This window comes from Littorina saxatilis, linkage group LG10 (assembly GCF_037325665.1).
Source record: "Littorina saxatilis isolate snail1 linkage group LG10, US_GU_Lsax_2.0, whole genome shotgun sequence".
Taxonomy (NCBI): domain Eukaryota; kingdom Metazoa; phylum Mollusca; class Gastropoda; order Littorinimorpha; family Littorinidae; genus Littorina; species Littorina saxatilis.
The window spans coordinates 767501-785000 of NC_090254.1; the positions used below are offsets into that span (position 1 = coordinate 767501).

The 17500-nt window shown below is 44.9% G+C and overlaps 2 protein-coding genes across 2 annotated transcripts in view; both read right to left on the reverse strand.

The window, feature by feature from the left end:
- LOC138979093 (proline-rich protein 36-like) overlaps nucleotides 1-2144 on the reverse strand; it is a 4782-nt gene extending 2638 nt beyond the window's left edge. The window contains exon 1 of the mRNA XM_070351904.1: nucleotides 1011-2144. Coding sequence (XP_070208005.1) covers nucleotides 1011-2144 — 1134 coding nt within the window. The remainder of the gene's footprint in view (nucleotides 1-1010) is intronic.
- LOC138977924 (uncharacterized) overlaps nucleotides 2094-17500 on the reverse strand; it is a 188131-nt gene continuing 172724 nt past the window's right edge. Inside the window, exons 3-4 of the mRNA XM_070350525.1 lie at nucleotides 15549-15676; nucleotides 2094-6321 (exon numbers count right to left, since the gene is read on the reverse strand). Coding sequence (XP_070206626.1) covers nucleotides 3064-6321; nucleotides 15549-15647 — 3357 coding nt within the window. The 5' untranslated portion in view covers nucleotides 15648-15676 and the 3' untranslated portion in view covers nucleotides 2094-3063. The remainder of the gene's footprint in view (nucleotides 6322-15548; nucleotides 15677-17500) is intronic.

Sequence of the window (17500 nt, forward strand, 5' to 3'; positions counted from 1 at the left end):
AGCAAAGCAAGCAAAACAAACGTCACAGGTAGACTGACAAAGGACAACACACACACACACACACACACGCACACACACACACACACACACACACACACACACACACACACACACACACACGTCATGCGTACATATATTACCCAGCAGAAACAGCGACAACAACAACAACAACAACAACAACAACACGCCATAGCGACAAGCCATCACAGGAAATAAAAGACCCAGTGAACGTTGTGACCTTCAGACGAAAGTTAGAGTGGATTATGTTTCACCTGGGTTGAACGCCTACATCTCTATACTGACACCAGTAAGTGTGGATTATGTTTTACCTGGGTTAAACGCCTACATCTCTATACTGAAAACAGTCCAGCCGAGGGTGAACGCTGACAAGAGAGAAACCAGGCGTGAAGTTTGTCGTCTTCTTCACATGAACTCAATGATCATGTCCACGAAAACTACGTGTACTTGCACTGGGAAATGACGTCACAAGGACACTTACAGTCCTTGTTCGCAGTGACTGGATACTGAACGTTTAGTGCGGAGACCAATGCACATATAACTTGAGACAACAAAACTGAGACATGTTATGTGGACACGGCATGATTGTAACACGGGGACATTGGGGTCCAGGTGAGGCGGGAGAGGTGGTAGGAGGGTGTGGAGGGGGGGGGGTGCTGAACTGGAACGACTGGAGATGACTTGAGAAACACACAACTGAGACATGTTACGTGGACACTGCATGAGGCTGGAGAGGGGGTATTGAATTGAATTGAATTGAACTTTATTTGACAAGGATTAAGATTTAAGGCTACGCCTTTTCTTACAATCTGTCCTTGGGACGCACAGACACACAATGATAAAATTGAAAAATTAAAAAGTTTACCAACAAAAGGAGGTCAGAAAACTTCAGCACGTGATAATAAAGATGACGATGAAGATGAGGCATGAAGAGCATACATATGTTGTTATTCATAAAATCAAATGCATACTATGCAAGTAATTATAAGTACAAGCTGGTAGCAATCGAACATGTAGCAATAGTACAACACAAATATGTGGGTAGGGTGAAGGAGGGGGAGAGGGGGTAGAGACATGAGGCTGGAGAGGGGGTAGAGACATGAGGCTGGAGAGGGGGTAGAGACATGAGGCAGGAGAGGGGGTAGAAACATGAGGCTGGAGAGGGGGTAGAAACATGAGGCTGGAGAGGGGGTAGAGACATGAGGCTGAAGAGGGGGTAGAGACATGAGGCTGGAGAGGGGGTAGAGACATGAGGCTGGAGAGGGGGTAGAAACATGAGGCTGGAGAGGGGGTAGAAACATGAGGCTGGAGAGGGGGTAGAGACATGAGGCTGAAGAGGGGGTAGAAACATGAGGCTGGAGAGGGGGTAGAGACATGAGGCTGGAGAGGGGGTAGAGACGTGAGGCTGGAGAGGGGGTAGAGACATGAGGCTGGAGAGGGGGTAGAGACATGAGGCTGAAGAGGGGGTAGAGACATGAGGCTGAAGAGGGGGTAGAAACATGAGGCTGGAGAGGGGGTAGAAACATGAGGCTGGAGAGGGGGTAGAGAAATGAGGCTGGAGAGGGGGTAGAAACATGAGGCTGGAGAGGGGGTAGAGACATGAGGCTGGAGAGGGGGTAGAGAAATGAGGCTGGAGAGGGGGTAGAGAAATGAGGCTGGAGAGGGGGTAGAAACATGAGGCTGGAGAGGGGGTAGAGAAATGAGGCTGGAGAGGGGGTAGAGAAATGAGGCTGGAGAGGGGGTAGAAACATGAGGCTGGAGAGGGGGTAGAGACATGAGGCTGGAGAGGGGGTAGAGCCATGAGGCTGGAGAGGGGGTAGAGACATGAGGCTGGAGAGGGGGTAGAGACATGAGGCTGGAGAGGGGGTAGAAACATGAGGCTGGAGAGGGGGTAGAAACATGAGGCTGGAGAGGGGGTAGAGACATGAGGCTGGAGAGGGGGTAGAGACATGAGGCTGGAGAGGGGGTAGAGACATGAGGCTGGAGAGGGGGTAGAAACATGAGGCTGGAGAGGGGGTAGAGCCATGAGGCTGGAGAGGGGGTAGAAACATGAGGCTGGAGAGGGGGTAGAAACATGAGGCTGGAGAGGCGATAGAAACATGAGGCTGGAGAGGGGGTAGAGACATGAGGCTGGAGAGGGGGTAGAGAAATGGGTAGGGGGGTTTAGAGGGGATGGGTATAGGAGATGAGAGAGGGGGGAGGGGGGTGCCGAACTGAAGGGACTGGAGAGGACGGTGTGTGTTGTCATGCCTACCATGCACCATGGTGCTCTAGGTGTCGAGGCGGCCACATGCTGGCTCTGGTTTTACGCCTTTTGTTCTACATACAATACGCCTTTAAAAAACATAACTTAATAGATTAATATCAGTACGGCCTTATCTCCTCATCAACAAATATATGGGTAAAATACAACAGGACGGCCACAAGGGCGTTTCAAATATATAACTCCATGAATAAATACCTGGGTGAAATATAACAGAACGGCCAAGCCAATAGACCGCTACAAACGTAACGTAATGAATAAATATCTGGGTGACATATACCAAACTGCTAAAACGTCGTTACAAACATAACGCCATAAATAAATATCAAGGCAAAATATAACAGTACGGTCAACACTTGACAATATATTTGCTAAATAGCGTGCGGTACACATGCACTGGCGCATCTTACATAGCGTGCGGTACACATGCACCGGCGCATCTTACATAGCGTGCGGTACACATGCACTGGCGCATCTTACATAGCGTGCGGTACACATACACTGGCGAATCAACAACCACTCCTTCCTAACACACAGACAGCAAGCCAACATCATGGAGTCTATAGAAAAACGTATGATATCCTAAATATAACATATATATCACTGAAAGAGATGTATAAATAAATGATACAGATTGGTAAGCGCAGCTTCTGAATAATGGTGTAGATCTCATCACGTCATCAAAGCGGCCTGGGGGGGATTGATATTGTCTGCCACGATCATTAACATAATGTAGTGTCTGCCACGATCATTAACATAATGTAGTGTCAGCCTGTGAGCGGTCACTTCTTGCCCCACTTAGCGAACTGTCCGTACGAGATGCGGTCAAAGTTACGCTTGTGTGACACACTCCTGTGGAGCCTCACGTTGCCTCCCGTCGGGAAGTGAGGACGAGACGCGTCCAGATATTGCTGCAACATGGTGGCGAACCGACAGAACGTCTTCCTCCCGTCTCTGGTCGTCAGGACGTCAGCCTCGCGCTGCGAAGACCTCTTCCCGAATCGGGAAAACCCGCTGGCGGCGATCCTGTCGAAGCTGCGCTTCATGGTATCAGCATCCTCGGTGTTGTCTCGGTCAGCGTGTTCCTCTCCGTCTTCCCCGCCGTGCTGGGTGCTGAGAGCGGGACTGTCTGGAGACGTGAGGTCAAGTTCGCACAGCCTGGCCACGTCGTCTCTCCAGTCGGGCGACCCGGCGCTCAACTTCATCACGTCATCAACCGATATGTCCGCCCGTTTTCCGAAGCCTCCGAAGCGGCTGGAGGCGGCGATGTTGTCGAAGGATCGCTTGTCCTGCGTCAGGAGGTCGATGTCCCGCAGTGACGCCGGGTTATCTGCCCGCTTGCCGAACCCCCCGAACCTGCTGGACGGTGCGATGGAATCCAGGCCACGTTTTCCAAACAAGCCCATGTGGCTTGATGGAGCGATAGAGTCAAACTGACGTTTTCCAAACCCTCCCATGTGGCTTGATGGAGCGATAGAGTCAAACTGACGTTTTCCAAACCCGCCCATGTGGCTTGATGGAGCGATAGAGTCAAACTGACGTTTTCCGAACCCTCCAAACCTGCTGGATGGTGCGATAGAATCCAGTCCACGTTTTCCGAACCCTCCAAACCTGCTGGATGGTGCGATAGAATCCAGTCCACGTTTTCCGAACCCTCCAAACCTGCTGGATGGTGCGATAGAATCCAGTCCACGTTTTCCGAACCCTCCAAACCTGCTGGATGGTGCGATAGAATCCAGTCCACGTTTTCCGAACCCTCCAAACCTGCTGGATGGTGCGATAGAATCCAGTCCACGTTTTCCAAACCCTCCAAATCTGCTGGATGGTGCGATAGAATCCAGTCCACGTTTTCCGAACCCTCCAAACCTGCTGGATGGTGCGATAGAATCCAGTCCACGTTTTCCAAACCCTCCAAATCTGCTGGATGGTGCGATAGAATCCAGTCCACGTTTTCCAAACCCACCGAGGGTGCTCGAAGGAGCTATGGAGTCAAACCGTCGCTTGCCGAACCCACCGAGGGTGCTTGAAGGAGCTATGGAGTCAAACCGTCGCTTGCCGAACCCACCGAGGGTGCTTGAAGGAGCTATGGAGTCAAACCGTCGCTTGCCAAACCCACCGAGGGTGCTTGACGGAGCTATGGAGTCAAGGCGACGCTTTCCAAAGCCACCCATAGTGCTGGAAGGAGCGATCGAGTCAAATTGACGCTTGCCGAAACCTCTGAAGTTACTTAAAGGAGCTATAGAGTCAAACTGCCTTTTGCCAAATCCCCCCATGTTGCTTGAAGGAGCGATGGAATCAAAGCGACGCTTCCCGAACCCACCCATGGTGCTTGACGGGGCAATAGAATCAAATCCACGTTTTCCAAAGCCGCCCATTCTACTGGAAGGCGCTATGGAGTCAAAGCGACGTTTGTCGTCATGCACCAGGCTGCTTGTGTCTCGTTTGGACAGACTTTTCGGCGTCTCTCCCTCCTTGAGGCACAGCACGCAGTCAGACACAGAGTCCACGTGCATCACGTGCATCATGTTGTCAGAGTCTGTGTCGTCAGGAGAAACAGGCCCCTTCTCTCTCTTGCCGAAGGACGCGAACGAACTCTGGCCGATTTTGTCAAACCGCTTCGTTTCACTGACGCCCTCCTGATCTTCTTGCTCGGATGTAGATTGGTCACCACGCTCACTCTTCTGGTTGCCATGGTGTTGGTTCCCGGTCAGTTTGCTTCCAGGTTGCTGTGCGTCAGAACTCTGCGAGTCAGACCTGTTGTCAGTGTCCAGATGGCGTTTAGCAAACTGTCCAAACGGGGTGGCTGAAGAGATTCGATCAACGGTCCGTTTCACGTCCGGGGACTGAGCGGGGACGTAGACGTCGATGTAGTCTGGGTGGCCTGCGGGGAGCGGGTCTCTTTTGCCGAATTTTGCGAATGAGCTCTGTCCTCCTATTCTGTCGAAGCTCCTTTTGCCGAATTTTGCGAATGAGCTCTGTCCTCCTATTCTGTCGAAATGCCTTTTGCCGAATTTTGCGAATGAGCTCTGTCCTCCTATTCTGTCGAAATGCCTTTTGCCGAAATTTGCGAATGAGCTCTGTCCTCCTATTCTGTCGAAATGCCTTTTGCCGAATTTTGCGAATGAGCTCTGTCCTCCTATTCTGTCGAAATGCCTTTTGCCGAAATTTGCGAATGAGCTCTGTCCTCCTATTCTGTCGAAATGCCTTTTGCCGAATTTTGCGAACGAGGTGTGTCCACCAATGCTGTCGAACCTTCTCTTGTCTTCATACAGGCGGTCGTCTTGGTTCCTTTGCCCGACCTTGGCAAAACTGCTGTGTCCCGAAATGCGATCAAACTTCCTCTTGTCCATTCCGGAATCGCTGTCCGTCAGCTCGGTGTCTGCACGCTTGCCGAACTTTGCGAAGGAGCTCTGTCCACCTATGCGGTCAAAGCTCCGTGTGACGAGAGGTTGCAATGCCGTCTCGTCGTCTCGCTTGCCGAACTTCGCGAAGCCGCTCGCTCCCGCAATCCTGTCGAAGGTCCGTTTGTCCGTGTGGCCTTGTTGTTTGTCGTTCAGTCTCTTGCCAAAGCTTCCAAAACCGCTTGCTCCTGCAATCCTGTCGAAAGCTCGTTTGTCTGTTTTATCCTCACTGCCTTCCCGTTTTCCAAAGCTTCCAAAACCGCTTGCTCCTGCGATCCTGTCGAAAGCTCGTTTATCTGTTTTATCCTCACTGCCTTCCCGTTTTCCAAAGCTTCCAAAACCGCTTGCTCCTGCGATCCTGTCGAAAGCTCGTTTATCTGTTTTATCCTCACTGCCTTCCCGTTTTCCAAAGCTTCCAAAACCGCTTGCTCCTGCGATCCTGTCGAAAGCTCTCTGCTCCACAGGAACGAGGGAGTCTGCACCCTCTTTCTTGCCGAACTGACTGAACGAGCTGTGACCGCCGATCCTGTCAAATGCGCGCTTTGACGACGTGTCCTGGGCGATGACGTCAGGACTCTTGACGTCATCAGCTAAGGCAGCGGACATAGAGCCTCCCTTGTGTGGTTTGTCGTCCTCTGCCTAAAAACAAAGAAACGTAAAGAACTGAGTTAGTAAATGAGTGAATGAGGTGGCCGAGTGGTAACGCACTTGCGCTCGGAAGCGAGAGGTTGCGAGTTCGACCCTGGGTCAGGGCGTTAGCAATTTTCTCCCCCCTTTCCTAACCTAGGTGGTGGGTTCAAGTGCTAGTCTTTCGGATGAGACGAAAAACCGAGGTCCCTTCGTGTACACTACATTGGGGTGTGCACGTTAAAGATCCCACGATTGACAAAAAGGTCTTTCCTGGCAAAATTGTATAGGCATAGATAAAAATGTCCACCAAAATACCCGTGTGACTTGGAATAATAGGCCGTAAAAAGAAGGATATGCGCCGAAATGGCTGCGATCTGCTGGCCGATGTGAATGCGTGATGTATTTTGTAAAAAAATTCCATCTCACACGGCATAAATAAATCGCAGAAAAAAAAATCCCTGCGCTTAGAACTGGGCGGGGATATAGCTCAGTTGGTAGCGCGCTGGATTTGTATTCAGTTGGCCGCTGTCAGCGTGAGTTCGATCCCAGGTTCGGCGGAAATTTATTTCACAGAGTCAACTTTGTGTGCAGACTCTCTTCGGTGTCCGAACCTCCCCCCGTGTACACTACATTGGGTGTGCACGTTAAAGATCCCACGATTGACAAAAGGGTCTTTCCTGGCAAAATTGCTTAGGCACAGTTAATAATTGTCTACCTATACCCGTGTTACTTGGAATAATAGGCCGTGAAAGGTAAATATGCGCCGAAATGGCTGCAATCTACTGGCCGTATAACATTTCATCTCACACGGCATCACTGCAGAGCGCCTAGAACTGTACCCACGGAATATGCGCGATATAAGACTCATTGATTGATTGATTGATACCCACGGAATACGCGCGATATAAGCCTCATATTGATTGAATGCGCATGCAGTAACTGAGTAAAAGTGTGTGCATAGCAGTAAATGAGAAATAGTGTGTGTATAGAAGTGAGTGAGAAATAGTGTGTGCATAGCAGTAAGTGAGAAATAGTGTGTGTATAGAAGTGAGTGAGAAATAGTGCGTGTATAGCAGTAAGTGAGAAATAGTGTGTGTATAGCAGTAAGTGAGAAATAGTGTGTGTATAGCAGTAAGTGAGAAATAGTGTGTGTATAGCAGTAAGTGAGGAATAGTGTGTGTATAGCAGTAAGTGAGAAATAGTGTGTGTATAGCAGTAAATGAGAAATAGTGTGTGTATAGAAGTAAGTGAGAAATAGTGTGTGTATAGAAGTAAGTGAGAAATAGTGTGTGTATAGCAGTAAATGAGAAATAGTGTGTGTATAGCAGTAAGTGAGAAATAGTGTGTGCATAAAAGTGAGTGAGAAATAGTGTGTGTATAGAAGTAAGTGAGAAATAGTGTGTGTATAGAAGTGAGAAATAGTGTGTGTATAGAAGTAAGTGAGAAATAGTGTGTGTATAGCAGTAAATGAGAAATAGTGTGTGTATAGCAGTAAGTGAGAAATAGTGTGTGTATAGCAGTAAATGAGAAATAGTGTGTGTATAGAAGTAAGTGAGAAATAGTGTGTGTATAGAAGTAAGTGAGAAATAGTGTGTGTATAGCAGTAAATGAGAAATAGTGTGTGTATAGCAGTAAGTGAGAAATAGTGTGTGCATAGAAGTAAGTGAGAAATAGTGTGTGTATAGCAGTAAGTGAGAAATAGTGTGTGTATAGCAGTAAGTGAGAAATAGTGTGTGTATAGAAGTAAGTGAGAAATAGTGTGTGTATAGAAGTAAGTGAGAAATAGTGTGTGTATAGCAGTAAATGAGAAATAGTGTGTGTATAGCAGTAAGTGAGAAATAGTGTGTGTATAGCAGTAAGTGAGAAATAGTGTGTGTATAGCAGTAAATGAGAAATAGTGTGTATATAGAAGTAAGTGAGAAATAGTGTGTGTATAGAAGTAAGTGAGAAATACTATGTGTATAGAAGTAAGTGAGAAATAGTGTGTGTATAGAAGTAAATGAGAAATAGTGTGTGTATAGAAGTAAGTGAGGAATAGTGTGTGTATAGAAGTAAGTGAGGAATAGTGTGTGTATAGAAGTAAGTGAGAAATAGTGTGTGTATAGAAGTAAGTGAGAAATAGTGTGTGTATAGAAGTAAGTGAGAAATAGTGTGTATAGAAGTAAGTGAGAAATAGTGTGTGTATAGCAGTAAATGAGAAATAGTGTGTGTATAGCAGTAAGTGAGAAATAGTGTGTGTATAGAAGTAAGTGAGAAATAGTGTGTGTATAGCAGTAAATGAGAAATAGTGTGTGTATAGAAGTAAGTGAGAAATAGTGTGTGTATAGCAGTAAGTGAGAAATAGTATGTGTATAGAAGTAAGGAAGAAATAGTGTGTGTATAGCAGTAAGTGAGACATAGTATGTGTATAGAAGTAAGGAAGAACTAGTGTGTGTATAGCAGGAAGTGAGAAATAGTATGTGTATAGAAGTAAGTGAGAAATAGTGTGTGTATAGAAGTAAGTGAGAAATAGTGTGTGTATAGAAGTAAGTGAGAAATAGTGTGTGTATAGCAGTAAATGAGAAATAGTGTGTGTATAGCAGTAAGTGAGAAATAGTGTGTGTATAGAAGTAAGTGAGAAATAGTGTGTGTATAGAAGTAAGTGAGAAATAGTGTGTGTATAGAAGTAAGTGAGAAATAGTGTGTGTATAGAAGTAAGTGAGAAATAGTGTGTGTATAGAAGTAAATGAGAAATAGTGTGTGTATAGCAGTAAATGAGAAATAGTGTGTGTATAGAAGTAAGTGAGAAATAGTGTGTGCATAGAAGTAAGTGAGAAATAGTGTGTGTATAGAAGTAAGTGAGAAATAGTGTGTGTATAGCAGTAAATGAGAAATAGTGTGTGTATAGAAGTAAGTGAGAAATAGTGTGTGTATAGCAGTAAGTGAGAAATAGTGTGTGTATAGCAGTAAGTGAGAAATAGTGTGTGTATAGAAGTAAGTGAGGAATAGTGTGTGTATAGAAGTATAGAGAAATAGTGTGTGTATAGAAGTAAGTGAGAAATAGTGTGTGTATAGCAGTAAGTGAGAAATAGTGTGTGTATAGCAGTAAATGAGAAATAGTGTGTGTATAGAAGTAAGTGAGAAATAGTGTGTGTATAGCAGTAAGTGAGAAATAGTGTGTGTATAGCAGTAAATGAGAAATAGTGTGTGTATAGCAGTAAATGAGAAATAGTGTGTGTATAGAAGTAAGTGAGAAATAGTGTGTGTATAGCAGTAAGTGAGAAATAGTGTGTGTATAGAAGTAAGTGAGAAATAGTGTGTGTATAGCAGTAAGTGAGAAATAGTGTGTGTATAGCAGTAAGTGAGAAATAGTGTGTGTATAGCAGTAAGTGAGAAATAGTGTGTGTATAGCAGTAAGTGAGAAATAGTGTGTGTATAGCAGTAAGTGAGAAATAGTGTGTGTATAGAAGTAAGTGAGAAATAGTGTGTGTATAGCAGTAAGTGAGAAATAGTGTGTGTATAGAAGTAAGTGAGAAAAAGTGTGTGTATAGCAGTAAGTGAGAAATAGTGTGTGTATAGCAGTAAGTGAGAAATAGTGTGTGTATAGAAGTAAGTGAGAAATAGTGTGTGTATAGCAGTAAGTGAGAAATAGTGTGTGTATAGAAGTAAGTGAGAAATAGTGTGTGTATAGAAGTAAGTGAGAAATAGTGTGTGTATAGCAGTAAGTGAGAAATAGTGTGTGTATAGAAGTAAGTGAGAAATAGTGTGTGCATAGAAGTAAGTGAGAAATAGTGTGTGTATAGAAGTAAGTGAGAAATAGTGTGTGTATAGCAGTAAGTGAGAAATAGTGTGTGTATAGAAGTAAGTGAGAAATAGTGTGTGTATAGCAGTAAGTGAGAAATAGTGTGTGTATAGAAGTAAGTGAGAAATAGTGTGTGTATAGAAGTAAGTGAGAAATAGTGTGTGTATAGCAGTAAGTGAGAAATAGTGTGTGCATAGAAGTAAGTGAGAAATAGTGTGTGTATAGCAGTAAATGAGAAATAGTGTGTGTATAGCAGTAAGTGAGAAATAGTGTGTGCATAGAAGTAAGTGAGAAATAGTGTGTGTATAGAAGTAAGTGAGAAATAGTGTGTGTATAGCAGTAAGTGAGAAATAGTGTGTGTATAGCAGTAAGTGAGAAATAGTGTGTGTATAGCAGTAAGTGAGAAATAGTGTGTGTATAGCAGTAAGTGAGAAATAGTGTGTGTATAGCAGTAAGTGAGAAATAGTGTGTGTATAGAAGTAAGTGAGAAATAGTGTGTGTATAGCAGTAAGTGAGAAATAGTGTGTGCATAGAAGTAAGTGAGAAATAGTGTGTGTATAGAAGTAAGTGAGAAATAGTGTGTGTATAGCAGTAAATGAGAAATAGTGTGTGTATAGCAGTAAGTGAGAAATAGTGTGTGTATAGCAGTAAATGAGAAATAGTGTGTGTATAGCAGTAAGTGAGAAATAGTGTGTGTATAGAAGTAAGTGAGAAATAGTGTGTGTATAGCAGTAAGTGAGAAATAGTGTGTGTATAGAAGTAAGTGAGAAAAAGTTCGTGCATTGAAGTGAGAAAAAGTGTGTGCATAGCAGTGCTTGTCCACTAACGGCAATCTAACTATCGCTGTCTCATGGCCATGCGAATCAAAAGAAAAACTTTGCTACTTGTTGTATTCTTGTTTGTCGCTCGTACAGAGCACCGCTGGTTGATGGTAGCTGTGACCTGATTGGCTGGCTCCCAGCGGAGCAATAAGCTGAACCAATCAACTGGGCAAAGACAGACTGGAGTCTACGTGCTCGCGGAGCGAACAGACCGGCCTTCATTGTCGCTGACAGCGTGCCGACTGTTGATTCTAAGCTGGTTCATCACCATGCCGACAAGCAATACTATCTTGGCCTAACCCTAATTTGGATACAGATCTTCTTGTTTTGAAATGTGCAAATCAATCGGAAGTGCGTTTGCTTTCAAGAGAGAAATGTTCAGAAAGACGGACATGGCTTTCTCTTTTTGAAAGGTTGAAATACAGCACCACCGTTTTATGCTTGTCTTTTGTGATTTGACAGTCATCAAATGCAAACCTCACACGCTTACCATGCACCCAGCGTAATGCTAATCTAGGATCAGCTTTGGTCCTGGAAAATGCCAGTGTCGTATTTGTTTAACTTAGTGTCATTTTGACGTTATTCAATTGTGAAACTGACATGCCGATCTGAGGGCTTAAAGGAGATTAGCGCAGTAAGTCCTATTTACATTGCTAAATGAGAATCAACGTTTCTTCAAAAAATCTATTGATCCGACAGGTCCTAGTTGCCACAAGTTCACTAAAGACATACGATATATCGATTAAAAAAAACCCACCCATCTCTTTGTGACCCTCTCTTTCGAAGTGAAATGTTAAAAGCAAAACAAAGTTCAAAAAGACGTCATGACGACAATAATGACTTCCCTTAAAAATGATGTCATTTCTTCAACATGTGACAAAAAACTCCGAGAACGAAGTATGTCTCGGGGACTTCAACACAACAGCAGTAGAACATTATTCGTAAGGTGACCACCAGGCTGTGCAAGTATCGCTATCGTATATCGTTAACTTTCAGTAATGTCCTGCAGTCTTGAAAGATCACATGGATGCAATGTGTTTTACGTGGACACACTGAGTGATGAATGGTGCGCTCTTATCCATACCAAGAATATGATATCTGAAGCGGCTTCAAACAAGGTTACACAATGGGAACATTCTAAGTCTGGTTCAAACAAGGTTACATACGTAAACAATGGGAACATTCTAAGTCTGGTTCAAACAAAGTTACACAATGGGAACATTCTAAATCTGGTTCAAACAAGGTTACATACGTACACAATGGGAACATTCTAAGTCTGGTTCAAACAAGGTTACACAATGGGAACATTCTAAGTCTGGTTCAAACAAGGTTACACAATGGGAACATTCTAAGTCTGGTTCAAACAAGGTTACACAATGGGAACATTCTAAGTCTGTTTTATGTATGTTTTATTACGGACACAAAAGCTCAGCAATGCAATTTCTCTTTTAGAGATTAATAAAGTTTATTGTATGGTATTGTATTGTATTGTATTGTATTGGTTCAAACAAGGTTACACAATGGGAACATTCTAAGTCTGGTTCAAACAAGGTTACACAAAGTCTGTTTTATGTATGTTTTATTACGGACACAAAAGCTCAGCAATGCAATTTCTCTTTTAGAGATTAATAAAGTTTATTGTATTGTATTGTATTGTATTGTATTGGTTCATTCTAAGTCTGGTTCAAACAAGGTTACACAATAGGAACATTCTAAGTCTGGTTCAAACAATGTTACACAATGGGAACATTCTAAGTCTGGTTCAAACAAGGTTACACAATGGGAACATTCTAAGTCTGGTTCAAAGGGTTGACTTTTATTCTACACATTTTCTGTACTTGCAGTTGGATCTTCACAGGGTGTTGATTCGCCGTGAGGGCCCCCCCCACCCCCCCCTACCCACCCCCGCCTCTCCCCTCCCCTTTATTTCTATTCACAAATCATGGCGGTCACTCCATGGTATGTATGCCTCACTCAAGAATGAAAGCACACCTCCTCGATGGCCTACAATACCAGGCAGTCATTCAAAAGTCGCACACACACAGACACATAGAGACACATCCTCACACACAGACACACAGAGACACATCCTCACACACACAGACACACAGAGACACATCCTCACACACAGAGACACACAGAGACACATCCTCACACACAGACATACAGCGACACATCCTCACACACAGACACACAGACAGAGACACATCCTCACACACATAGACACACAGAGACACATCCTCACACACAGACACACAGAGACACATCCTCACACACAGACACACAGAGACACATCCTCACACACATAGACACACAGAGACACATCCTCACACACAGACACACAGAGACACATCCTCACACACAGAGACACACAGAGACACATCCTCACACACAGACACACACAGACACAGAGACACATCCTCACACACAGACACACAGAGGCACATCCTCACACACACACATAGACACACAGAGACACATCCTCACACACAGACACACAGAGACACATCCTCACACACACACACACACAGAGACACATCCTCACACACAGACACACAGACACACAGAGACACATCCTCACACACACAGACACACAGAGACACATCCTCACACACAGACACACAGACACACAGAGACACATCCTCACACACAGACACACAGAGACACAGAGACACATCCTCACACACACAGACACACAGAGACACATCCTCACACACAGACACACAGAGACACATCCTCACACACAGACACACAGAGACACATCCTCACACACAGACACACAGAGACACATCCTCACACACACAGAGACACACAGAGACACATCCTCACACACACATAGACACACAGAGACACACAGAGACACATCCTCACACACAGAGACACAGAGACACATCCTCACACACACAGACACACAGAGACACATCCTCACACACAGACACACAGAGACACATCCTCACACACACAGACACACAGAGACACATCCTCACACACACATAGACACACAGAGACACATCCTCACACACAGACACACACAGACACATCTTCACACACAGAGACACAGAGACACATCCTCACACACAGACACACAGAGACCCATCCTCACACACAGACACACACAGACACATCCTCACACACACACAGACACAGAGACACATCCTCACACACAGACACACAGAGACACATCCTCACACACAGAGACACAGAGACACATCCTCACACACAGACACACAGAGACACACAGCGACACACAGAGACACACAGAGACACACCGAGACACACAGACACACAGACACATCCTCACACACACAACACACACAGACACATCCTCACACACAGACACACAGAGACACATCCTCACACACACATAGACACACAGAGACACATCCTCACACACACATAGACTCATAGAGACACATCCTCACACACAGACACACACAGACACATCCTCACACACACACAGACACACAGAGACACATCCTCACACACAGACACACAGAGACACATCCTCACACACAGACACACACATACACATCCTCACACACCGACACACAGAGACACACAGCGACACACAGAGACACACAGAGACACACCGAGACACACATACACACAGACGCATCCTCACACACACAACACACACAGACACATCCTCACACAGGCACAGACAGACAGAGACACATCCTCACACACACATAGACACACCGAGACACATCCTCACACACACATAGACTCATAGAGACACATCCTCACACACAGACACACAGCGACACATCCTCACACACACACAGACACACAGAGACACATCCTCACACACAGACACACAGAGACACATCCTCACACACAGACACACAGCGACACATCCTCACACACAGAGACACAGAGTCACATCCTCACACACAGACACACAGAGACACATCCTCACACACAGAGACACAGCGACACATCCTCACACACAGACACACAGCGACACATCCTAACACACAGACACACAGAGACACATCCTCACACAGAGACACATCCTCACACACATACACACAGCGACACATCCTCACACACACACACACAGCGACACATCCTCACACACAGACACACAGCGACACATCCTCACACACACATAGACACACAGAGACACACAGAGACACATCCTCACACACAGAGACACAGAGACACATCCTCACACACAGACACACAGAGACACATCCTCACACACAGACACACAGAGACATATCCTCACACACAGCGACACACAGAGACACACAGAGACACACAAAATCACACACAGACACAGGGACAGACAGACAAACAGACATAGAGACAAACTCACCCACGTATATACACACGCACGCACGTACAGACACATACACACATATTAACGCATGCACGCGCGCTAGCAAAAGAGAGAGAGAGAGAGAGAGAGAGAGAGAGAGAGAGAGAGAGAGAGAGAGAGAGAGAGAGAGAGAGAGAGAAAGAGAGAGAGAGAGAGAGAAAGAGAGAGAGAGAGAGAGAGAGAGAGAGAGAGAGAGAGAGAGAGAGAGAGAGAGAGAGAGAGAGAGAGAGAGAGAGAGAGAGATAGATTGGGGGTTTGGGGGTTTGGAGTGGGGGAAGGGGTAGGGAAAGAGTGATCCTCGACGCCTTACCGAAGGTGGAACAACGTCACTTCCGGCAACATGGCGGGCGAGGCAGGCGGACAGGAGCACGAGGACCAGAATGCCTTGCGGACAGGAACGAGGCTCCATGGTGCTCTCTCTCAGCGTCAGACACACACCTGCAGCACACAGATAGGGGTCACTTCAGGTCAAGACTGTTAAACACAGGTAGGGCTCACTTCAGGTCAAGACTTCAACACACAGGTAGGGGGCACGTCAGGTCAAGAGTTCAACACACAGGTAGGGGTCACGTCACGTCAAGACTTCAACACACAGGTAGGGGTCACGTCAGGTCAAGAGTTCAACACACAGGTAGGGGTCACGTCAGGTCAAGACTTCAACACACAGGTAGGGGTCACGTCAGGTCCACAGACTCACAGACTGTGTTAGGCCGACACATAAACACGTGTGTTAGGAAGAGCAAGACACGTTGACGGACCGTGACACTTCTCCAGTAGGCGTCACTAGATGTCTGTCAGCCGATGTTAGTCTTCATGCAGGTTGCTGAGCTATTCACATTTTTCTTCGTGAAAACTTTACGCAAACTCTACAGGCACTTTAACATGATAAGCAGTGCTGTACATACAACAGTACCATTGTCACAGTCAGCATCTTTAACATGATAAGCAGTGCTGTACATACAACAGTACCATTGTCACAGTCAGCATCTTTAACATGATAAGCAGTGCTGTACATACAACAGTACCATTGTCACAGTCAGCATCTTACATGCACACACTATGAGGATTCGCATTGACAACGGACTGAAAAGCTATGCTAATTATTTATTTGAAAATATTAAATGCTAGAGAGAGAGAGAGAGAGAGAGAGAGAGAGAGAGAGAGAGAGAGAGAGAGAGAGAGAGAGAGAGAGAGAGAGAGAGAGAGAGAGAGAGAGAGAGAAAGAGAGAGAAAGAGAGAGAGAGAGAGAGAGAGAGAGAGAGAGAGAGAGAGAGAGAGAGAAAGAGAGAGAGAGAGAGAGAGATCAAATCAAATCAAATCAAATCAAATTTTATTTTACGAGGGTTGTGGCATAAGCAATATAAACGAGCTTCTTTTCAACCAGCCCTCGCCCAGAGAGGGACAATTCTAATCTTAAATATATATATATATACAAACGTAAAACAATTACAAGTCGCGTAAGGCGAAAATACAATATTTAGTCAAGTAGCTGTCGAACTCACAGAATGAAAGTGAACGCAATGCCATTTTTCAGCAAGACCGTATACTCGTAGCATCGTCAGTCCACCGCTCATGGCAAAGGCAGTGAAATTGACAAGAAGAGCGGGGTAGTAGTTGCGCTAAGAAGGATAGCACGCTTTTCTGTACCTCTCTTTGTTTTAACTTTCTGAGCGTGTTTTTAATCCAAACATATCATATCTATATGTTTTTGGAATCAGGAACCGACAAGGAATAAGATGAAAGTGGTTTTAAATTGATTTGGACAATTTAATTTTGATAATAATTTTTATATATTTAATTTTCAGAGCTTGTTTTTAATCCAAATATAACATATTTATATGTTTTTGGAATCAGCAAATGATGGAGAATAAGATAAACGTAAATTTGGATCGTTTTATAAATTTTTATATTTTTTTACAATTTTCAGATTTTTAATGACCAAAGTCATTAATTAATTTTTAAGCCACTACGCTGAAATGCAATACCGAAGTCCGGGCTTCGTCGAAGATTACTTGACCAAAATTTCAACCAATTTGGTTAAAAAATGAGGGCGTGACAGTGCCGCCTCAACTTTCACGAAAAGCCGGATATGACGTCATCAAAGACATTTATCAAAAAAAATAAAAAAACGTTCGGGGATTTCATACCCAGGAACTCTCATGTCAAATTTCATAAAGATCGGTCCAGTAGTTTAGTCTGAATCGCTCTACACACACACACAGACACACACACACACACACACACACACATACACCACGACCC